We start from the raw sequence: 25,266 nt of genomic DNA, 5'->3' as shown, positions 1-25,266 counted from the left end.
TCTTCGTACTTTAAAATTGCCTCCCTCTTCGTACTTTAAAATTGCCTCCCTCTTCGTACTTTAAAATTGCCTCCCTCTTCGTACTTTAAAATTGCCTCCCTCTTCGTACTTTAAAATTGCCTCCCTCTTCGTACTTTAAAATTGCCTCCCTCTTCGTACTTTAAAATTGCCTCCCTCTTCGTACTTTAAAATTGCCTCCCTCTTCGTACTTTAAAATTGCCTCCCTCTTCGTATTTTAAAATTGCCTCCCTCTTAGTACTTTTGAAGGTAGCAACCTGATTTTTTTAATTCATTTGCTCCACAGGTATCTTCTGACCAGCTGAATATTCCCTTTTTTTAATTGAAACTGGTACGTACAAGACAACTTGCCAAAGGACTTCAAGCTGAATACTCCAAGCTAATCTAAACATGCAGTCATATGGACGGGATGGTGAATTAGGTGCATGGAATACAAAAGTTGGGATCTCATGATACAGCTGAACAAGGTGTGGGGGGAGGCTACAATAGAAGTATCATGCTGAGTTCTGGTCATCCAGCTACACAAAATATATCAGCAAGATGGAAGGGGTGGAGAGAAGATTCACCAGGACGTTGTTGGGACAGCAGAGTTCAACCTTAAGGACAGGTCTTTATTCCCTACACCATAGGAGGCTGAGGAGTTTATATTGGTCTATAAAATCACATGTTGCATGAATTAAGTGAATGCTCACATAAGGAAGGGAAGCCTTCCCCCTTCCCCACACACTCTCAAGATTAGACAATTTGAGAATTAGATGGCACAGGTTTAAGGTGAAAGAGGAGAGGTTTCAGAGGGACCTGAGGGGAAATTTCCCCCCACTTCAAATCAGAAAGTGGTCTATATCTGGATCAATCTACCAGAGGAAGCTGGAGAAGCAGGTCCAATTACAACAATCAAGAGAGATATATGGACAGGAAAGGTTTAGAAGGATATGGACCAATTGCAGACAAATGGGACTAGCCCAGAGTGCCAACGATGAGTTAAATCGAAGGGCCTGAACCGTAATTTATCAAGCTCTACATCAATGTTTCCCTTCACATCCCTTATCGGAATGGCCATTACACTAAATTTAAAAAGTGTTTGCACACAAACAAGTATCCTCTGCCAAAACAAAACCACAAATACAAAGTTCTGATTTAGAACCAGAAGCTGTGTGTGGCTGGGAAAAGTACACCTTTACCTTATAAAATGAGGGTAAAACAGATGTTGGGGTACTCTTCAGGGTAATGAGACGATGTGCACCCCAGAGAGCCATTCCAACAAAGAAGACTGCGCCTCTCAACAAAGCCGCATCATCCACGTGCAGTCTAACCGAATAAAGTTCAATCAAATTACTGAGGTTTGAACCATTATGCAGATACATTAGAAATGGCACATAAATAAATAAGTGTTTAAAATTAAAAAATTACAGAACAAAAATATATTCATACTTATCTTCCATTATGCGACACATTGTATAAATTGCACTGTGTCCCAAGTGAGTTCCTAAGACTTTGCGCATCAGCTGGAAAAGGAAAACCCTGTTAAAACTTTGGATTGAATCGTAATCCTTGCATTGAAACTATGTGCTCACACTAAATTCATCAGTGATCGTCAATGCATGAAGATTGAATCTATCCAAATTTTTCTGCAAATATTTAAAAGGACAAAGCTTTTTGTTGATACGTTGAAGAAGGGCTCAGGCCAGAAATGTCAGTAGTAAACCTTTACCTCCTATGGATGCTGAGAGACTGACCGAGTTCCTCCAGCATTTTTGTGTTTTTAAGACCATACATAATGGTTTAAGAACAAGGGTAGAGATATCATTTTCATTTTCATCAGATCCCAAAAGTAACCAAAAACTTTTAAAACTACTTTTAACCTACCAGATTAGGCAATAACTAACTATGATTTTTTTTGGCCAATTATAGCATTATTTCACATTTTAAATTCTACTACTTGTCTCTAATTCTCCCCTCTCCTCTCCCACCTTGTGTCGAATACCCTATCACCTTTTAGCTCATCTCAGCTCCTTTCCCCCTGAATACATGCAACGTCACCTTCTCAGTATCAATAAAAGAGACCCAACCTGAAATGTTAACTGACCATTTCTATGTTACATAGAACATTACAGCACAGTACAGGCCCTTCAACCCTCAATGTTGAGCCAACCCATATATTCCTTTTTTTAAAAAAGTACTAAACCCTCCCTACTCCATAACCTTCTATTTTTCTTCCATCCATGTGGCTGTCTACTCTTAAATACCCCTAATGTTTCAGCCTCTACCACCATCCCTGGCATGGTGCCACCGAGTTCATTGTTTTCTGAAGCGTATAGATCTTATTTAAAAATACATTTGCCTTGGAGGCGCTGCAAAGGTGACTTTCCAAATAGATTCCTGACATGAAAGGTTTCGAAGAACAAAAGGCAATCCTGAGTGGGTTTGACAGGGTGGATAATGTGAGAAATTTAGAACTGGAGAATGATGAAAAAAATAGGGAATTATAAACACAAAGATGGCCACATTTATTTGGTGAGCCACAGAGCTATGGAATTTTTTCCCTCAGTAATTCGAGGCTGCCAAGCCAGAGTGGATAACAAGGTTAAAGTGACAAAGATCAGGCGTGAAAAAGTTGAGGCCGACTTTGGAATCTTACTAAATGGTAGAACAGATTCCAAGTACTTTGCTACTTTCCCACTTCATGTTCACAGTCACACTTCGTTGCCGCAAATCCTACCTTCCAACAAGATTCACAGAATTCCTTTACATTAACTGTGCGACATAGTGTAATGATAAATCCTGGGAGAGATTCAGAGGGAAGGGAGTTGTAGCAGACCACTGCATCAAGGACTTGCAAGGAAACCTGAGAGAACAGAAAAGAAATTAAAACAATTATTAAAATCCCATTTCAAGCCACAACTCTACTAGTCTTAAAAGGGCAATACACTTCAGGAAGCACACAAATTTGAAGTACCAACATAAAGCAATTACCCAAACAGTTTATATAGTCACCATCAGAGAACAAAAAAATTCTTGTGTGGATAAAAGGGCTCCCTGAAGTATGATTCAGGCTCAACTTTCACATCCTAATACATTCGCACCATGCCCTCAGACAAAAACAAACCAAGCTTTTAGACACAAAATATCTTGAAGATTTGTTTCATTCCATGAAAAGCACATAACTCATACGTTCTGAAATTCAAATCTCTAATCTGCATTTCCTTTCAGTCAAGCTCTTTGAAAGAAATGTCACCAATTAAGACGTACAGTAAAATCCTCGGTATTCGGCAACTATGGGGATTGTTAGATGCTGGATAAGTGAATTTTCTGCATGCTTGAAATTGCATAGATTAGTGAACGAACCGCTAGGGGGTGCCAAATGTTAAACTTTTGTATTTTTTTACCTATTTATTTTCCACAAATTTTTTGCCGGTTGCTTCAGGCTGCCATTTCCCCGAATGCCGGATAACTGAGATTTTTACTGTACGTCCTAAAGCAGATGAGTGAATACATTATGGGCCCAGACAGTGCAGAAACAGGCCCTTGGACCCACCATGTCTGAGCTAATCTGATGCCAAATTAAACTAATCACATCTGCCTGCACATGGCCTCAATCCCTCCATCCTAGTATCTGCATAAATGATTTCTAAACATTGCTTTTAGGTTACAAAGATCAAATAGATCATGAAAAAGATCAGGATTATCTAGCAAATAAACAGTTGAAGACAGAATAGTTGAATTCCACAAAAGAAGGAATTTCAACACAGGTTTCAGCTCGTGCTGCAATTTGGTGTTTCAAAAAAAATAAGAGAGCATTTCACTTCCAGGACACTAAGACCATTTTAACCAATTATTCTGTGTTTTGGCATTCTGGAAGGATACAAGACAAAATGTTTGACCGTGTACAACAGTCACATCACTGTCATACAAGCTGAATGTTAGAATTAGCCAAGGAGTCAGGAGCATCAAACATCACATCAACTGCAAGCTTACAGCACCTCCACGTGGAGGTTACAGTAAGGTAATGCACAAAACATGTCAAAGATTTGAAATGATTTTTGCAATGTTACAGGTTTAACCAAAGTTAAAACAAGGAAAGTTTTATACTGCTATGCAATCTCTGCCTGTGCATTGAATATCACACACTGACCTCTATATCTGTTGGCACTGTGGTCAGATTACAGAGAACACAGATCTTACTGCAAGAAAACAAATAAGAGTTTAATCACACAAACCCTTTCTGGCAGACAAACTAGAAAAGTAAAATCAAATTGCATAATTGCTATGCCCACAAATGCAAAGCAACGTGAAGAGTCAGCACGTTTATTCCATTGCATCTTTTCAGACTCTAAAGACTGTAGAAAACTGGTTTGGAACAATCCAATCTATTTTCACACGAGACACAAAAATTATATTTATGACCATGATGAATTCATGAACTACTATTAGTACAACAATCCAGATCGAAGGATATTTGTGTCTCCCAATCAACAACATTTGCTAATGGTGAGTTCTCATGTGATTATAATAAAGCACAAGCAGGAATGTTACATTCTAACTGTATACAACATCAGATGGACCAAATTACATGAAAGATGTTCCAACACTAGAGAGGATGCACAGAAAATATACTGAAAATGGAGAAGTTTGGTTGTGTGGAGTGATTGATCATCCAGACTAGAGTTGCTTTCTTTATAAAGAAGGAGACTGAAGATTTAATTCAGGTGTATAAAACCACAGTAGGGCGAGGGAGAACATGGCAAAGAGAAAACAATTTTCCACCCCCACTTCCCCCCCTCCCCACCCCCAGTAGCTGGAGGTTGTAGATTTGTTCACTCATGGACAAACTGCAGTAGTGTGGAGGAAAGAGGTTTTCACCCAAAGGAAAAACTGTCTGGAACCCATTTCCTGAAAAGATACTGAAGGTATAACTCATGACTTCCGAAAGGATCATTGGACAAGCATTTGAGGTGCGACCCATGTGAAGTATCTGCAGGGAGGGAAATGTAAACAACCAATTTTGTCGGGACATGTGCACACCTAGTCAAATGGCTTCCTGTGTTGTAAATTGCTGAAATTCCAAGGTCTGTCATCTTGCTAATGTTGGAAGAAAAAAAAATTGTTTAGACCACATAGGTTTTTGAAAACAAGGTAGGATAATGGAGCTGCTAGCCAGCTCTCCAAAGAGTCATTTGGGACAGGAGGAATAAGAATCCCATGGGAAAAGGATGGAGATTACATGTCCTCACAACCCAAAAATCATACCATTCAGTGGCCAATAAGAAAATATTAAACAAGCTTGGACACTGTGCCACTAACATTTTAAAAACAGAGCCCTGTCACCGTGCACAAATGGAGGATTAAAGCATCAATACAGAATTCCTGAGGAGTAGTGGCCGGTCAGGGAATTCCAGCCCTCTCCCAAAAAGTTGAAAAAAAACGCATAAAACACAAAGGTACAAGAGTAAAAATTAAAACAAAGTAAAAATAAAGGTGAGAAGAAAATGGCAGCGAAGAGAGAAAAGTCGAAAACAACAGGAAGAAGAGATGAAAGAACATTGGAAGAAGAAGGTGAAGGCCTTACCTGTCCGAGGAGGCCCGCCGCGGAGAGAGAAGCCCGCTCCCTCAGGTCAGTGGAAGTCCCGGACACGGGACTACAAAAATGGCTCGCAGAGCCGAGTAAAAGTGCGCAACCGCCCATGCACATGAAAAGAAACACACTAACGGGAGGGGGGAACAGCTGCGGAGTCGATCTCCACAGCTGAGAGAGACACCTGCAGCACAGCAACAGGTGCAGAACACAGACAATAACGAGAACAAGAAAGAAGAGGGTAAAAAGAAAACAAGGAAACAACAGATGGTCAACCCAGAGGAAGAAGAAGAAGAAAAACAGAAAGAAGTGGAAGAAGAGAAAGGCAAGACAATGGATGTATCTTTTTTTAAAGAATATATGGAATCAGTGAAAGAATGGCAATGACAAGAATTTAATGAGATAAAAAGAAGAATTAAGAATGCAGAAGAAAAAATGAATAAAATGGAAATGGTCATATCAGAGATAGGAAAAAGAGTGGAAAATGTTGAAGAACGAGAAATAATCGTAGAAATGGAAGTAGAAGACTTAAAAGAGAAATTAGAAGAATCTAATAAAAAAGTTAAAGAGGCACATGAGCTGTTAGTTCAGTAGATAGATATAATGGAAAACTATAATAGAAGAAATAATATAAAGATAGTGGGCCTTAAGGAAGATGAAGAAGGCAAGAATATGAAAGAATTTATAAAAGATTGGATCCCCAGGGTCCTAGGAAGACCAGAATTACAGGAAGAAATGGAAATAGAGAGGGCACATAGAACATTAGCCCCGAAACCACAACCGCAGCAAAAACCAACATCCATTTTAGTAAAATTCTTAAGATAGACAACAAGAGAAAATATATTGGAGAAGGCAATGAAGAAAAAAGAAAAAGTGTATATCATGGCTATTGTGATTTATGGTGTGAAAAATAAAAAAGTTAAAAAAAAATGAGAAGGCAATGAAGAAAATAAGAGAAGACAAAAAGCCACTGGAATACAAAGGTCAAAAAATTTTTTTCTATCCAGACATAAGTTTTGAACTCCTGAAGAAGAGGAAGGTGTTCAATACAGTGAAAACGATCTTATGGAAAAAAGGATATAAATTTATGTTAAAGTACCCAGCGGTACATAAAATAGTTATTCCAGGGCAACAAAACAGACTATTCTCGGATCCAGAGGAAGCACGAAAATTTGCAGAACTACAAAACAAGCAGAGAGATGAAGACATGTAATGAGAGTAAAAATGACCACGAACTATATGTATGTGTGTATATGGGTGTGTATGTATATATGTGTATACATGAGTGTATCCGTATTTAGAGGAAAATATATAGAGTATAGATAAGAATTAATAAGGGAATGAAAGGGAATAGAGGGAATAAGGAGGGAATTAAAAGAGTGACCTTTGTTATATATGAAAATTGAAATCTTTTCCAGGGGGGGGCTGGGTGGGGAGGAGTTACGGTCACTGTAAAATCAGTTGACGCTTGCGAGTGAATTCGCAAATCCAAATGAAGAGGGGAGATGTGGTTGCCCGGCAAGGGATAAAGGGCAACTCAGGAGGGGGAGGGGAGAATGGGGTTAAAGAAGTTTTAAGTAGGAAAATAAGGAAAATGTTTGATGTTTTAGAAATGTTGTCTTATAAAGTGTTCAAAACAAGAAAGCAGAAATGGATAAGAAGGAAAGGTGATGATGGAGAAATGGAAAGGGAAGATAAACAAAGTATGAAATGGCTACGTTGAACTATATGAGTTTAAATATTAACAGAATACATAACCAAATCAAAAGGAAGAAACTGCTAAATTTACTGAAAAAATAAAAAATTGATATAGCATTTGTGCAAGAAACACATTTAACTGAATTGGAGCACAAGAAATTAAAGAGAGATTGGGTAGGACATGTAATAGCAGCGTCGTATAATTCAAAAGCAAGAGGAGTAGCTATATTAATCAGTAAAAATATACCAATTAAAATAGAAGAGGAAATAATAGATCCAGCAGGGAGATGTGTAATGATAAAATGTAAGATATATTCGGAGTTTTGGAATCTACTCAATGTATATTCACCTAACGAAGAAGATCAAAAGTTTATGCAAGATATTTTTTTGAAGATAGCAGACACGCAAGGGAACATATTAATAGGAGGGGATTTCAATCTTAATTTGGATTCAAATATGGACAAAACTGGGAAAAAAATTAACAGAAAGAACAAAGTAACCAAATTTAGAATTAAATCGATGCAAGAATGCAACTTTTAGATATATGGAGGAAACAACACACAAAGGAAAAGGAATATTCATATTATTCGGATAGACATAAAACATACTCAAGAATAGACCTATTTTTGTTATCAGCTCGTATGCAAGATAGAGTAAGAAAAACAGAATATAAAGCTAGAATATTATCGGACCATTCACCCTTGATATTGACAATAGAGTTAGAGGACATCCCTCCAAGAATGTATAGATGGAGATTAAACTCCATGCTACTTAAAAGGCAGGATTTTAGAGAATTCATTGAAAGACAAATTAAAATGTACTTTGAAATAAATACAGAATCAGTGAAAGATAAGTTTATATTATGGGACGCAATGAAAGCGTTCATTAGAGGGCAAATAATAAGTTATGTAACCAAGATGAAGAAGGACTACAATCAGGAAACAGAGCAGTTGGAAAGGGAAATAGTAAATATAGAAAAAGAATTAGCAATGAAGGAAGATGCAACTAAAAGAAGAGAATTGGCAGATAAAAAAAATAAAATATAAAACACTACAAACATATAAGGTGGAGAAGAACATAATGAAGACAAAACAGAAATATTATGAACTAGGGGAAAAAATTCTAGCATGGCAGCTTAAGACAGAACAAGCTAAGAAAATGGTATTGGCATCAAGGAAAAAAGACAAACAAATCACATCAATCCAACGGAGATCAAGGAAAACTTTAGAGAATTCTATGAACAATTATACCAAACTGAAAACGAAGGGAAAGAAGGCAAAATAGATGAATTTTTAACTAAAATTGAACTACCAAAATTACAAATAGAGGAACAAAATAAATTAACAGAACCATTTGGAACAGTAGAAATACAAGAGATAATAAAAAAACTACGAAATAATAAAACACCAGGAGAGGATGGATTCCCAATAGAATTCTATAAAACATTTAAAGATTTATTAATTCCTCCCCTCCTGGAAGTAATCCACCAGATTGACAAAACACAAAGCTTACCAGATTCATGTAAAACAGCAATAATTACAGTAATACCAAAGACAGGGAAAGATCCACTCGCACCAGCGTCATATAGACCAATATCATTACTTAACACAGATTATAAGATAATAGCTAAACTATTAGCAAACAGATTAGCAGATTATGTACCTAAAATGGTAAATCTAGACCAAACTGGATTTATTATAAAAAGACGGACAACAGACAATATTTGTAAATTTATTAACTTAATTCATGCAGTAGAAGGGAGTAAAGCGCCAACAGTAGCAGTTGCTTTAGACGCAGAAAAGGCCTTTGACAGAGTAGAATGGAATTATTTATTCAATGTATTGCAAAAATTCAGTTTACCAGAGAAGTATATTAATTGGATTAAAGCATTATATAAGGGGCCATTGGCGAAAGTGACAGTAAATGGATATATATCAAAGCAATTTAATTTAAGCAGATCAACAAGGCAGGGATGCCCACTATCACCCTTATGGAAAGGGGGGAAACCGAGGATAGCACTAGATAAATTAACAGAATGGTATAATCAAGGAGGCTTACAATTGCCAAACTTTAAAAATTATTATAGAGCCGCACAATTAAGATACCTATCAGATTTTTATCAAACAAGGGAAAAGCCAAATTGGACTAGATTAGAACTAGATAAAATAGGGGAAAAGATACCTGAACACATATTATATAAATGGGATGAAAAATTGGTACAACGTAGGAGTTCTCCAATATTACATCATCTGCTCAATATTTAGAAGAAGATTCATGTAGAAAGGAATAAAACAAATTACCAATTACCAAAACTAATAATGACACAAAATCCGTTACTCCCTTTTACAATAGATAACCTTTCCTTTAGAGAATGGGAGAAAAAAGGGATCAAAAGAATAGAAAATTGTTTTTCAGGAAATAGATTATTATCCTTTGAACAAATGAAGGATAAATATAATATAACTCAAGATACAGTGTTGGCATATTACCAATTGAGATCCTACTTGAAGGACAAATTAGGAAGTAGTCTGAGGTTACCAGAGGGAAGTAACTTTGAATATGTGATTACAGATACAATGACAATCAAAAGATTTATAACAAATATGTATATTAAACTGCAAGAAAAGGAGAATGAGGAAACAAATGGTAAAACTAAACAAAAATGGGAACAAGATTTAAATATAAAGATAAAGAAGGAAACATGGGAGAAGTTATGGTCTGGAACGATGAGAAATACAATAAATACGAGGTTACGTATGATACAATATAACTGGATACACACGCTATACATTACACCTCAAAAGTTAAATAAATGGGACCCAACAGTATCTGACAGATGTTTTCATTGTAAAAAAGAAATGGGAACAACAATTCATGCAATCTGGACAAGTGAGAAAGTAGAAAAATTTTGGGAAGATCTAAACCAGATATTAAATAAAATTACAGAAAACAATATACCAAAAAACCCAGAGATCTTCCTCCTAAGTAACATAAAAAATAAAGAATTTGGACTTGATTTGGATGGTGCACAAAAAAGATTTGTTAAGATAGCTCTAGCCGTAGCAAAAAAATGTATTATGTCAACCTGGAAATTGGAAGATAATTTGAGAATACAACAATGGTATGTAGAAATGAATAAATGTATTCCATTAGAAAAAATAACATATAATTTAAGAAATAATATTGAAATATTTGAACAAATATGGGAGCCAGACATGAAGCACAATAGAGAAAACCTACCGGGGACATCTACCACCTAAATTAACAAAAGGAGAAGGAAATGAAAAGAATTGACTCAGTGGAACTTCTTGTTTATTTTTATTGAATGACGACATTGTTTGACTGGTTTATTGTGTCTTAGATTTTGTACTTTAAACGAATGGGGGGGAGGTAGGGAGGGTGGGATGGGAGGAGGGAGGGGGGGAGAAAATGACACTGTATATATTTGAAAAGGAAAATGTATGTATCTTGGTCAGTGTGGTTTATGCTGTGAAAAATAAAAAATTTAAAAAATTTTAAAAAATACAGAATTCCTGCAGTTTTAACTGTGCTCCATAACATTTCATGAAATAACCTTCTCACTTACTGGACAATCTGGGCCACAATCTCATCCAAGTAGCAACTGTTGAATTTGACGAGATTGACCAGTACTTCCAGAAACTCCACTGTGAGACCGATTTCCAACCATTTGAGTACAAATAAGGCTTCAACAAATAATAAAAGACAAAATTAGATGGTTTGCACCTTTAAGACAAATCCTCCTTTAGATAATAGTTCAGAATATTAATAAATTTCTTCTCATACCCAAACATGAAACTTTGATTCACTTGGTTGTGGTGAAAACTTGATTACATTTTCCCAGTAAAATAGCACAACTACAAGTAATTAATGAATCAATCCATTTTCAGGATCCCCAAATGAACTTGAACTTAGTTTAATGTTGGACCTGTTCAGAGGTTGACTAAGAATCAGACAGGTTAGATAAGGAAAGGAGATTATAGTGAACCAGACTATTTATTTAAATAAACACAATTGTGTAATTTCCTGGTTATCATTGATACTTCTGGAGATGAATTTAAAATTATGGGGTACCAGCAACTTGGGTTCAAATCTGATGCTTCTCAACCTTTTTCTTTCCACTCACATCCCACTTTCAGTAATCCCTATGCCGTCGGTGCTCTGTGATTAGTAAGGGATTGCTTAAGGTGGGATGTGGGTGGAAAGAAAAAGGTTGAGAACCATTGAACTGTTACCCCAAGAGTTGAATGGAGGGGAAGGGGTGGAGGGTTAATCACAGTAAACCTACACAGGCAAGGCCCCTCAACTCTTCCTCAGTTACATTGACAACTACTTTGGTGCCGCCTCATGTACCCATGATGAGCTCATCCATCCAACTTCCATCAACTTCCATCCAATCTCAAATTCACAGTCCATTTCAAGCAACACAATCCCTTTTCACTGTCTCCATCTCAGGAGACAAACTCTTGGCAAACATCTACCAATTCACACAGCTACATCAACTGCAAGGAAATGTGAAACTTAAGCATGGAGTATAACTACAGGCCCTTTCAGCTCACAAGCCCGTTCCCGTGCAAATGACCTGCACTTATGGTTACATTTTCATTCTTTTCTTGCAATTCCTCAGTCCTTAGCTACTCCCAAGACGAGGTCGTCTATCCCATATTATCAGAAATGTCCTCCTCCTTCAAACCATGTGCCTTCCCCTCTACCACCATCAACTCGGCCTTCACCCGTTATATCCTCCATTACCCACATATCTGCCCTGGTCCCCTCAGCCCCCCCAAGCGGAACAAGGACAGCATTCCCCTTGTCATCACTAACGCCCACCACACCAGCCTCTGCCATATCATCCTCTGGCTTTTCCACCACTTCCTACGTGATCACACCACCAGACACATACCACTTCGTGCTCCTCCCCAGTCCTCCTTCCATAGGTCATTCCATGACTCCCTCATCCACTCCTCCCTTCTCACCAATCGCCCCCTTGGCACCTACACATGACCACAGGAGGTACTCCACTTGCGCCCAAACCTCCTCTCTCACTACCCCAAACAGTCCTTCCAAGTGAAGCAATATTTCACTTGTGAATCTCCAGGGGTCATCTACAGCATTCTGTACTCTCGTTGTATCCTCAATCAGAGAGATTAGGCAATCCATCATTGGAGAGACTGGGTGGAGACTGAGAGATTGCTTTGTTGAGCACCTCGGCTCTGTCCATCACAATAGCTGGAATCTCTCAATGAACACCCATTTCAATTCCTTGCCGACACGTCTGTCCATGGTCTCATTTACTGCCAGACTGAGACCATTCGTAAATTTAAGGAACACGTCATATTCCATTTGGGCACCCTTCAACTAGATGGCCACACCCTCCTTCCCCCCACCCCCGAATCGATCCCCATGTCTCCTTTCATCTAGCTCTATCATCAATCAAATTGATGATTCAATCAATTTGATGCTATTTGCAGTTACAAACATGAAATTGCACTTTATGGAGGTATAAAACTTTTTTTTTTACAATGATCTTAACAGCATTAATGCAGACAACAACACTAATCTTAAAGTCTATTCTATGCTAATCCTATCCCATAATCATTATCGATGTTAACCCTTAACATTTCTGGATCATCCCAATTATGTGAAAGATCTTTCTCAATGTGCCGCATACATACACAGGTCTTCTTCAAAATAAGTGATGTCTTTTCCATTTTCTGTTAATGCTTTAAAAACTTCTAGTCTCTCATGTAGATCACTGTTCATAGGGTAATCCTTGATAACACAGAAAAAGTGTGCTCTCATTGGTCCAAGTCTTTCTCCCTGGATAAAGAAATTCAATGCAACAATATATTTTTAAAAATTCACAATATTTGCATTTCCCTAAAAAACAGTGGTTAGCGCAACATTATTACCAGCGCCAGAAACTCGGGTTTGAATCCAGCACAGTCTGTAAGGAGTTTGTACGTTCTCCCTGCAGTTGTGTGGGTTTCATCCCGCCTTTCAAAATATACGAGGACTATAGGTTAATTGGGTGTATTTGGACAGCACGGGCCAGAAGGGCCTGTTACCATGCTGAATACAGGTATGCCCTGCTTTACGGATACTTGAATTACAAAAATTAATTTTACGAAGAAAGCTGTGTTTGCTTTTACAAAGGATTTGAATAGGTTTTCGCTTTTATGAAACAAGCTTCCAATAGAAGTGAATGGGTCTTCACTCTATGCTTTTGGCTTATGAAAGGTTTCCTAGGAATGGCCTAGTTTTGTAAAGCCAGTTATATAAGTATCTAAATAAAACAGAAATCAGTAAACCGGTCCTGATCAATCTCGGTTGCCTTTCATCACATCCGCACTGGTCAATGACATGGATTGCTTCATATTAAGAGCAATTTTTCTTGCTTTTATAACTTCACTTGAAGTGATTTTTGTTTGTTTGCTGCTTGTCATTTGTCTGACGCCACAAAAACTAATCAGCAGTTTATCACATGTAGGGTTAAACTGTCAGTATCACAAATGTGATCACTACATGTGAACAAGACAAGAAAAACCTACTTCACTACTGATTGGATAAAAGTGGAGCCTTTGGAAGCTTCAAAATTTAAAGCTGTAACGCAGCAACTCTGCTGTTAAGGAGAAGAATGCAGTTTATTCCGGCGTGCCGTTACAGAATTAGCAGATCACTTTCACTAAAAACTCGACCCTTTAGCTATAGATACTCTCTTTAACAACGATAATAAACCTAATTGGCAATAGTAATATTTTAACAAAGTTCACAGTACATGTATAACATCTCATACATCCCTGAGATTCTTTTCCCTGAAGGCCAGGCAGAATTTCTATTTATTGGTAGTGCAAAAATAAAAAACTGTACTCAAGAAAAGCTGTGAAATGTGAGTAATAAAGGCATTGCCAGCACACTGTGCAATACAGAAAATAAATATTCAGTAATAAACAATGTGCAAATAAGAGACCTTAAATGCCACTGATTGATTTTGATGGTGGAAGGGTAGCAGCTGTTCGTGAACCAGGTGGTAGGAGTCTTGTAGCACCTCTACCTCTTTCCTGAGAACAGAGCATGTCTTGGGAGGTGTGAATCCAAGAGAGGAGAAAGAAGGGGAATAAGGCCCTCCGAGTGCTGCCTAATGATAAAGTTTAGATCCCCAAGAACTCCAACTTACCTGTCCCTGAATAATAGCTTTAATTAACTGTAGTACTGCGAACCTGGCTTCCGAAGGCTGATCATCAGACATCAGGTCAACTACGGCCTGCCACACGGCCTCGACTGCATGCTAAAAAAAAAATCACACAACAAACAAAGGCAGCAAGAAATTGATCACCGTAAATCTTTGAAAGTCTAAACACGACACATCAACACAAAAACATACACAAATGGAATTAAAGAATCATATGCACAGGAGGCTGTTTAAGATTCAATTTATTGTAATGTATTAAAAAGTGTTGTATTATACGAAATCGCTTTTCGCCTGCTCTACGGCCGGTTCACCATCAGCAGAATATGCCTGAAGCACCTCTTCCAGTCAGAGAAAGAGAACCAAAAGAAAGTTCCCTCAGAGTCACCAAGTGTTTGTGAATTCACCTCCAGCACCCCTACAGCCACACAGAGTCCAGTCCAAACCATCGGCAACCCAAGCTCTAGATCCAAAGCTCCAACACAATTAGGAAGGCTTCGGTGCCCTCACCACCCTCTTGCATCCCGGTTCTGATACCCAGTTCCCCTTTAGCCAGTCTCCAGCAGTCCACTGCCTGGTGGGGGTACCTTAACTGCAGTCGCCAGCAGCCCACAGTCTGTGTGGATTCCTCTCCTTGAGTCACCAACAGCCCGCTGCCTATGTGCTTCTCAGCCGCAGAACTCCTCACTGGTCTGCTGCCATGGTCATCATCCCATGAGTCATCTCCTCTGGTTCTCCCTCTCAGATTGGGGCAGTGGGGGACAGTGCTCTCCCTGCTTCCGCTTCCCTGGAGTTTGCAACCCCTCGTTGTTGCTGCCGATACCATTTTGAAAGCTAGTATCCTATACCCTGCTCTATCCTCTGTCCCACAAGTGTTCAAAAAGGATATTCAATCCACTGAAAAATTACAGCAGAATTTAATAACACCACCTGAAGACAATACATTCTTGGTCATAACTCATTGCTTAAAGATAAAGCTTCTAATCATATCTTGCTCTGGAAAAGAGAATTCTGTAAGTCACCCAGTTTAATCTCTAAATGGCAAAATTTAAACATCTTGGAAGATAAACAAAATGTGTTGAAGAACTACAAAAACTGAGATAGCTGTCTGGATAAACATGGCAACCAGTTCTTACCTCTTCAAACTTCCTGGTCCTGGCTAGTTCACAAACATATCCAATGGTTTTTATTCTATTGTAAAGTCCACTCTCTACATTCAGATCCTGAGGCAGACAAACAAGAAAAGTACATTCTCCATGAAGGCATTCAGCACAGAACAGACTAGAAAACCTCCGCAAACAAACATGGGATAGTATCTCCCAATGAAAATTGAACAGGATACCTTTAGTATTTCAAAGGTGATTATGAACTCTGGAGGCTTGGATTCCGTTTGCTTAATACGGGAGCCGATGCCCAGAATGCTCTTGAATCGCTCACGGAAGGACGAGTCTTTGCTTGGTAGCTTGGACATGTTTATCAAGATCAGTCCTCCCTAAAATGAAAACGGTGTCCATTAGGTTATCTGCCTGCTGTAGAGACCTACCATTAAATATCTTGTTCATCACCTGAAATATATAACGCACTATGCAAGGCTCTTCAAATATTATCCTCTAGTTCAAGTCAGTTAAGATTAAATTAAAATACTGCTCATCTCTCATTTGCAGTCGATGGAAGCTCCACGTTCATTTCTTTGACCAGTCATTCTCAAATTTTTTTTGGCTATGGTCCCTTACGACTCTGGGGGCCCTTCCCTGCGAAGCAGTCAAGTTTTGGTTTCTTCCGTACTTCTCTCCTATCACAAGGTGAAAATAAAACAAGGCTTTTACTTTAATGTACTGTAACCCCAGGGGAAACAGAGCCCCTGTTGAGAATGGCTGCCCAAGATGGGAGCCTCTTTCATATTTGAACAGGAGCTCAGTTCAGTTCAAGTTTCTGTCCAATTACTAGCCAGTTATGGAATCTTAAAAACCTCTTGAAATGCAGACCCCGCTATCTCATTGCGAACATCCTGGCCGGCTGCATCACAGTGTGGGTACAGTTGCTGCAGAGAAATGGAATCCATTATTAAGGATGTAATAGCTGAGCATATGACGAGCAGAGAAGGGATCGGACAGAGTCAACATGGATTTACAAAAGGTAAATCGTGCTTGACAAATCTATTGGAATTCTTTGAGATGGTGACAGGTAAAATAGATGGGGGAGAGCCAGTGGATGTGGTGAACCTGGACTTCCAAAAAGCCTTCGATAAGGTCCCGCATAAACGACTGGCTTACAAAATCAAAGCTCATGGGATTGGGGGCAAAGCACTGATGTGGATTGAGAACTGGCTGGCAGGTGATAAATGGCTCATTTTCTGAGTGGCAGGCGGTGACCAGTGGGGTTCCACAGGGATCTGTACTGGGACCCCAGCTGTTCACAATTTACATTAATGATCTGGATGAGGGGATTGGATGTAATATCTCCAAATTTGCAGATGACACTAAGCTAGGAGGGGTTATGTGCACGGAAGAGGGGGGTCAGGAAGCTCCAGTGTGATTTGGATAAATTGAGGGACTGGGCAGATACATGGCAAATGCACTACAATGTGGATCAATGTGAGGTTATCCACTTTGGTAATACAAACCGGAGGGCAGATTACTATTTGAATGGCAATAGATTAAGAGATGGGGAAGTGCAGAGAGACCTAGGGGTACTTGTACACCAGTCTCTGAAGGCGAGCATGCAGGTACAGCAGGCGGTTAAAAAGACAAATGGTATGTTGCCCTTCATATCAAGAGGGTTCGAGTGTGTAGGAACAAGGATACCTTACTGCAGCTGTACAGGGCCTTGGTGAGACCCCACCTGGAGTATTGTGTGCAGTTTTGGTCACCTTATCTAAGGAAGGATGTTCTTGCAATGGAGGGAGTGCAGAGGCGATTCACCAGGCTGATACCTGGAATGGCAGGAATGACTTAGGAGGAAAGATTGCACAAATTGGGATTGTACTCGCTGGAGTTTAGAAGATTGAGAGGGGATCTCATAGAGACCTATAAAATTCTGGCAGGACTGGACAGAATGGATGCAGATGGGATGTTTCCAAGGATGGGAAAATCCAGAACCCGGGGCCATTGTTTGAGGATAATAGGCAAACCATTTAGGACCGAGATGAGGAGGAATTTCTTGACCCAGAGGGTGGAGAATCTGTAGAATTCATTGCCACAGAGGGCAGTAGAGGCAGGTTCATTGAATATATTTAAGAAGGAATTAGATCTATTTCTTCAGTGTAAGGGTATTAAAGGTTACGGAGAGAAGGCGGGGACGGGGTACTGAACTTTAAGATCAGCCATGATCTCGTTGAATGGCGGAGCAGGCTCGAAGGGTCGAATGACCTACTGCTGCTCCTAACTTCTACGTTTCTATCTTTCTATGAAATGGATCAGAGGTCAATCCACAGGACAGTAAGAGTGGCAGAGAGGGTCACTGGAGTCTCCCTCCCATCGAGGTGATCTACCGGGATCGCTGTCTGAAGAGGACACGCAAAACCATTGAAGACCCTTCCACTCAGCATCTTTCAGCTGCTCCCATCACAAAACAGATACAGGAGTATCAGAGCCAGCACCACCAGGCTGAGGAACACTTGATCTCTTCAACAGCAAAAATATCATAGCTCAATTTCTTCTGTTCCCAAACACAGTACCTTCATGCTGGGATGCTGCTTGACAGATGCCAGTAGCTCATTCTTAACTATTCCATGTGAATAAATCAATACTGTAAGCTCACAGTCCAAAATGGACAAACTCAAGTTCAACAATCCAATAAATAATAGGTATTTGCAGAGAAATTATTTCTTCTGGCAAGGCCCAGATCATTAAGAGAAGCCATTCTCAACGGGGTCACAGTACATTTAAGGGGAAGCCACGGATGGAAATCATAATATTTCAAATGTTTTTTTTAATGTAGTCGGTAGGAGAGAAGTACGGAAGAAACCAACTGAACTTGAAAGGGGGCCCATAAACTTTGAATAGAATCCAAAGAGGGTCATAGCCAAAAAAGGTTAGAGTATGGCAATAATCAATAGGCACTTCAATTTTAAAAATTTTTTAGAGTCTTAAAGCCAAAAGATGAAATATTTTTACAATTGAATCTTTGAAGATCTCCTCTCACAACTTTTTATTGGTTGTTGCATGAAGGAATAAGGAGTAAAACCCGTCAAGAAGAGAATAGTCAAACTGATTGTAATTGTGCATTACAACTCACTTGTAGCTAATAGCAAGTCTTTCAAACAGGGAGAGTGAGGCTGTCCTTTAATCTACCCCACGCTGCCAAGAACTACATCTCCCGAAGGAGTGAGTTAGGTCAACAAGTTCTGTCGCATCTTGCAATTCAGAAAGATCCAGCATTCATAGGCTCTCCTGTAATCACTTGAATTTGAGAGACTTTAGCCAGTGCCCCCACAGTGACCTTGGTTGTATGCTTTAGGGAAGCAGCAAATCCTTGGCAGTTACAATGTTGTTTCCACACAAGGATAAACAGCCACATTTATCTCCAGTAATGAGTCAATTGTTCCTCCAGCTTCAGATCTCCTTTGGCATTTCTGATCACAAGGAGCAAAAATTAGATGACAATGCAGAAATTGGAATAGAAATCACAGCTTTTAACTTGTATTGCAGTAACACAAAAGGTAGGTAATCCAGCCATCATCACATTGCTGTTTTGCAAGAGCTTGTGCATATAAATTGCTGAGTTTCTAATGTTGCAACTGCCTTGTCCACAGGGGAAAAAAAAGAATCTCAAGGTTGCATGTGATGTCATGTATGTACTCTGACAATAAATTTGAATCTAAACACTGGCAATCATTCCTCAGTCCTGATGCAGGGCATCAACCCAAAACACTGACTTGCACCTTTAACCTCCTCAGATGCTGCTTGACACTATGACCTATCACTGTTCTGTTTTATTGTTTATACTGGGATTAATTTTGCTGACAAGTTTGCATTGAAACTGCCACAATGTTGGAGATAAACAGATCACTGCAAAATTCGGTTAACCGAAAAGTTCAATTATCCTAACCTTTTTTTGGCAGCGACATGACATCATAAGTTTAATTTTTTTTCACGACTCGACATGTTCATCTGGAGCCCTGACGTACTATTAGTGCCATTTTGAATCCAACAGAGCTCTAGTGTATTGTACCAGAGCAGCATGCATTTATAACAGAACAAGAAATCACATCTGTGTATAAAATCAAAGAGAGACTGACAAGACAAAAAACCATTGTTAATGAGGCAGATGACACTGGAAGAAACATTTGAAAAAGCCGTCGAGGAGAATTTCTAGTGTTTCATCTTATTTTGTCACGTTGTTTTTAAGGGAACAATTAAACATTATTTCATACTTGAAAAGCCTTCCGTTGTTTTTTTTTTTGTTGTTTCACCGCTGATACAAGTATTCTGCAGATGCTACGGAGCTGTTCAAAGCCATTATTCCGTTACACAAAATATCCAGTTAACTGAAAAACGTCCAGTTCCAAGCTTTTCGGATATGTGAAAATGTACTTTATATCTTCATCTTTGCGATATAAAATACAACGTTTGACTAGTTGAGTTCCTCCAGCGTTACGTTTTTATTCGTATTAATACAAGGCCTCTCTCAGGCTGGAAACGACCACACACAAGTCACCAAATACCAGTGGTTCTCCACCTTTTCCCCCACTCACGTACCATTTTAAGTAATCCTTTAATAACCACAGAGCACCCATGACAGAGGATGCCATAGGTGCTCAGTGGATTAAGCAAGGCAGTTATAGGAGTGGAAAAAAAGGTTGATGTGTATAGAGCTCATAGATCAATGGTTTTCAAACTTTTTCTTTCCATTCACATACCACCTTGAGTAATCACTACGCCATAGGTGCTCTGTGGTTAATAAGGGATAAAGATGGTATGTGAGTGGGGGAAAAAAAGGTTGAAAATCACTGCTCAAGACCCAATTGTGACTGAAGTATTTTGCTTGAGAAAAATTGTCATTGTCCCATTTCCTTGGCAGTTATGAAACCGTGCAAATAATGAGTCAATTAAGTACAGAGGATTCCTCACCCCTCACCCTGACTCTGTGACCACAGGGTTCTACACCTACCACCCTGACCCTGTGCCAACAGAGGGTTCCACAAGGCATTCCACACCTCCCACCCTCACTGTGAACCCAGTGTTACACAGGGGCAGGGTTGGGGGTGAGGAACCCTCTGTAGGCACAGGGTCAGGGTGAAGGGTGTGGAACCCACTGACGACACACGGTTAGGGTGGGAGGTGTGGATCCCTCTGTGGGCATAGGGACAAGGTGGGGGGGTGTGGAACCCAGTGTGGGCACAGGGTCAGGGTGGGAGGCGTGGATCTCTCTGTGGGCAGAGTCAGGGCAGGGTGCGTGGAACCCTCTGTGGGCATGAGCAAGGTGGAAAGTGTGGAGCCCTCTTGCGCACAGGGTCAGGGTGGGAGGCGTGGAACACTGGGCACACAGTCAGGGTGGGTGGGGAACCCACTGTGGGCACAGGGGCAGGGTGGGAGGTGTGGAACCCACTGTGGGCACAGGGGCAGGGTGGGAGGTGTGGAACCCACTGTGGGCAAAGGGGCAGGGTGGGATGTGTCGAACCCACTGTGGGCACAGGGGCAGGGTGGGAGGTGTCGAACCTTCTGTGGGCACAGGGGGAGAGTGGGAAGTGTGGAACCCTCTGTGGGCACAGTGTCATGGGAGGAGGTGTCCAAGGTGTCCCACCTTGACCCTATATCTACAAAGAGATCCACAATCCCCCCCCAAACCTGACCTTATGCCCAGAGGGTTGCACACACCCCACCCTGTCCCTGTGCCCAGAGGGTTCCACATCTCCCACCCTGCCCCTGTGCCCACAGAGGGATCCACACCCCCCCCCCCACCCTGCCCCTGTGCCCATAGAGGGTTTCACACCTCCCCATCCTGCCCATGTGCCCACTGAGAGATCCACACCCCCCACCCTGCCCCTGTGCCCATAGAGGGATCCACACACACCCCCCCCTGCCCCTGTGCCCACAGAGGGATCCACACACCCCCCCCCACACTGCCCCTGTGCCCACAGAGGGATCCACACCCCCTCCCCCACCCTGCCCCTGTGCCCACAGAGGGTTCCACACCCCTCCCCAACCCTGCCCCTGTGCCCACAGAGGGATCCACACACCCCCCCCCACCCTCCCCCTGTGCCCATAGAGGGTTCCACACCTCCCCCACCCTGCCCCTGTGCCCACAGAGGGTTCCACACCCCTCCCCAACCCTGCCCCTGTGCCCATAGAGGGTTTCACACCTCCCCATCCTGCCCATGTGCCCACTGAGAGATCCACACCCCCCATCCTGCCCATGTGCCCACTGAGAGATCCACACCCCCCATCCTGCCCCTGTGCCCATAGAGGGATCCACACACCCCCCCCCTGCCCCTGTGCCCACAGAGGGATCCACACACCCCCCTCCCACCCTGCCCCTGTGCCCACAGAGGGATCCACACCCCCTCCCCCACCCTCCCCCTGTGCCCATAGAGGGTTCCACACCTCCCCCATCCTGCCCATGTGCCCATAGAAGGATCCACACCCCGGGCCGCTGGAAATTGGGAGGGGTTTACACCCCAAGCCCCTGCCCCTGCCCCGCCACCTCTGTGTCGCTCCCATTCGGCTGCTCGGGCTCGACCTCGGTACCACTCACCTCCCCTTACCCCACACTCTGCTGTCACTCACCCCGCTGTTTATCCACCAGCTTCACTCAACCATTGCACCGGCTGCAGGCCCAGCCCGACCCTCCAGGAATTGACATCAGAGCTACGATCTCCTTCCGCTTTAACTCCTGGACTGCGCGCGATGGCCTCTGGGACTTGTAGTTCCATTGGGCCTCTTGCTCATGCTTGTCAGTGTTTACTCTCCATCAAACCATAAGGGTCAGGGACAGGCTATTTGGTTCCCAAATCAATCTACTTTTCACCAAACTCCAGTTTGCTCGTTTCCCTTCTACCTCTGCTCCAAAACTGATGGAAAATCTACTTATTTCATCATAAATATGTTCAAATATTCAGTCTCCTCTGGACCTACAACCATCTGACAGAAGAATGGTGAAAAGTCTGCAGACACTGTGATTGTCGTAAAAATAGAAATGCTGGAGGAACTCAGCAGGTCTCAGAGCGTCCGTAGGAGGTAAAGATACATAACCGACATTTCAGGCCTATACCTTTATTTAAGGTATGATTAAAAAGCAGGCAGGTGCCCGAATTAAAAGGTTGGGGAGAAGGAGAGAAATGGCAGGGGATTGGAGTGCAGACCAAGAGACTAAAGGTGATATGGGACATGGTTAGGAAGGCAGGTGAGGAAAGGTGAGAATAGATTTGGGAGAGGGAGTGGGGTGGCTCTGTGAATGTAGAGCTAGAGGAAAGGAGGCAGAGGGGAAAAAGAAAGAGAGCTAGAGGAATAGTTGTCGAAAGTGGGGGTGGGGGGGGGGGGTGCTCATGCATAGCAGAGAGACTGTGTTAATGCCGTCCGGTTGGAGAGTGCCCAGACGGAATAGGAGGCATTGGTTTGCGGAATGATTTCTGGGTGGTCTCGGTCTGGCATTGCAGAGACATTTTGGCAAGGGAATGGGTGGCCACTGGGATTGCAGCGGACAGAGCCGAGGTGCTCAAAGAACTGATCTCCCAGCCTTCCTGAACCAAAGTGAAAATATGAATTTGCAGTCAGTTTCATTCATTGATTTTTTTTTTCTTAAACTTCAACAAAATTCAAAGGGAATTATTATAGTCGACTCAGAATACAGGAATATTAATATGCATGTGGTGTTATACTTACATGAAGCAAAAACTTAATAATTGAGTATTTCTTGTGAATTGAACTTTAAAGGTTTTTCAGTATAATTTACAGCAAGCAATGCAAAAACCTAGTTTTAGTGGAATGCGATATTGATACATAAGAAACATCTAGGTTCGTTAAAGTTAAATTATGCAAAGGATTTTTCAACAATAGTGCACGTGGTATGTCTAATCAGCAAGCTGTTCGAGCTGATCAAATACACAGAGTTTCAATGCAAGTCATTCTTGGCTGTTGCCTTTTTGTCAACATAAGCTTCTTCAAAGCAATTACAAAGATCCTTTAAAAATATTGTCAGCAGTCTGAGGAAAATACCGAGTGGCGTTTATCAGAGTAGCAAAAGGTTCTAATTTTTTTAAAAACTGCAGATGCAGGAAAATTGAAATAATTTTCTGTTTATATTTCATAATAATTCAAAATTTACATCCAAACAACAGCAATAAATATTATGAACATGGTTTCCTGTTTAATGCATTTGGATAAATTGTGTTCTATCATATAACATTGGTAATGCCTCAGAAAACGTAATTTATGGTAAAGAGGTTTAGATCATCGTGAAATCGAGAAATACAGTATATAATTGCAAATCCTTTCGTGCCTCACACAGTTTCAATCCACTTAAATTAGAGTATCAGTGGGTGTGCCCATACAATTTATGGGACTCATTTTATACCTGATCACCAGCTGCTTCATATTGATTGTTAAACCTTTCACACTGTAGTTTACCCATGGACCTAGTCCAGAGTATATTATGCAAGGTTAAAAATGGCTGGAGTCCAAAGGGTTAACACAATGGCGTGAGAGAAAAGATAATAAATATTAAATGATGGATAAATGTCCACATTGTTTAATAATAGTGATGACTTTTTAAAAGAACACTTTGAGGCATCTGAAAGGACACTGCAGAAAAACTTCTTTATTTGAAAGGCTCCTCAGTGAGTTGTTAACATTTGCCTCTATTTTCTATGGCTGGCTAATGTAACTAAATATTGAAGGCAAATACTTGCACCTGTGGTGACAAAGTGTATCACAGTGGCCGCTCCTTTGTGTTTAAAGATTGTATATTGATTTCTGAGACCCGTGATCTGTTCTTGTCTGTAACAGTCACACCTTGGAGGTGTACTTGAGACACTGGAAATCTTATAGCAGAAAATATTGGAAACACTGGGCAAGTCTGACAGCATCTGTGAAGAGAAAAACAGAAATATAAAGTCATCCACAAGAAATATTAACTGTTCATCTCTGCAGAGTTGATATATTTTGATGCCTCGGTACATTGTTACTTCTGGATGTGACAATAAACCCTCATGATCATCATAAATGCTACCTAACCTAATGAGTATTTCCAGCACTTTATAGGGTTTTGAATTAGAGGTGGAGCTCGGGTTGCCGAGAGTTTGGATTAAAGAGTACGTGGCTGCAGAGGCTTCAAGAGGTGAATTCACGGGCACTCAGTGACCCTGGGGCGACTCTCTTTTGCTTCTCTTTCTCTGACTGTAAGAGTGACTGGTAATTTCTGCTGATGGCAAATCCTTGTCTGCTTTATGGTCGACTGAAGGAAGTTTTGTGTAATATTAGTTTGTTCTGTTTTATTCTGTTCAGGGACAGCTGGTCCCCCTCCACCATCAGATTCCTCAACAACAAACTTTACAGAGACTCATTTCAAGACTTACTTTTGCACTAAATGGATTTTTTTTATCTCTGTCTTGCATAGCTTGTGTACATTTTTTTTAGTTGTTTATATGTATATGTACCTTCTGGAGTACAGTTTTTTTGCACTACTAATTCTGCCTTGCCCACAGGAAAAAAAAACTTAAGGTTGTTTGTGATTTTGTGTATATACTCTGTCAATAATTCTGAATCTGAATTACATGACAATATAGTAATTGTGAATCTTGGTTTTGAAGATCTTAATAAAAATACACAGTAAA

At 40.7% G+C, this 25,266-nt stretch overlaps 1 protein-coding gene across 12 annotated transcripts in view; it reads right to left on the bottom strand.

Moving 5' to 3' along the window:
- tsc2 (TSC complex subunit 2) overlaps positions 1-25,266 on the bottom strand; it is a 121,339-nt gene that overhangs the window by 73,400 nt on the left and 22,673 nt on the right. For 9 of the 12 annotated variants that reach the window (XM_069906491.1, XM_069906492.1, XM_069906490.1 and 6 more), the window contains 10 exons: positions 24,345-24,519; positions 15,838-15,987; positions 15,632-15,718; positions 14,484-14,594; positions 12,982-13,126; positions 10,875-10,992; positions 4,151-4,199; positions 2,738-2,863; positions 1,450-1,523; positions 1,200-1,326 (listed from right to left, as the gene is read on the bottom strand). In XM_069906491.1, the coding sequence (XP_069762592.1) occupies positions 1,200-1,326; positions 1,450-1,523; positions 2,738-2,863; positions 4,151-4,199; positions 10,875-10,992; positions 12,982-13,126; positions 14,484-14,594; positions 15,632-15,718; positions 15,838-15,966 (966 nt within the window). In that variant the 5' untranslated portion in view covers positions 15,967-15,987; positions 24,345-24,519. Of the gene's footprint in view, positions 1-1,199; positions 1,327-1,449; positions 1,524-2,737; positions 2,864-4,150; positions 4,200-10,874; positions 10,993-12,981; positions 13,127-14,483; positions 14,598-15,631; positions 15,719-15,837; positions 15,988-18,731; positions 19,068-22,222; positions 22,308-24,344; positions 24,520-25,266 lie in introns of those variants that run through there. The other 3 variants (XM_069906493.1, XM_069906496.1, XM_069906501.1) reach the window with 3 other exon arrangements.

Source organism: Narcine bancroftii, chromosome 12 (assembly GCF_036971445.1).
Source record: "Narcine bancroftii isolate sNarBan1 chromosome 12, sNarBan1.hap1, whole genome shotgun sequence".
In the NCBI taxonomy this organism is placed as follows: Eukaryota; Metazoa; Chordata; class Chondrichthyes; order Torpediniformes; family Narcinidae; genus Narcine; species Narcine bancroftii.
This window is presented reverse-complemented; position numbering and strand designations above follow the sequence as displayed.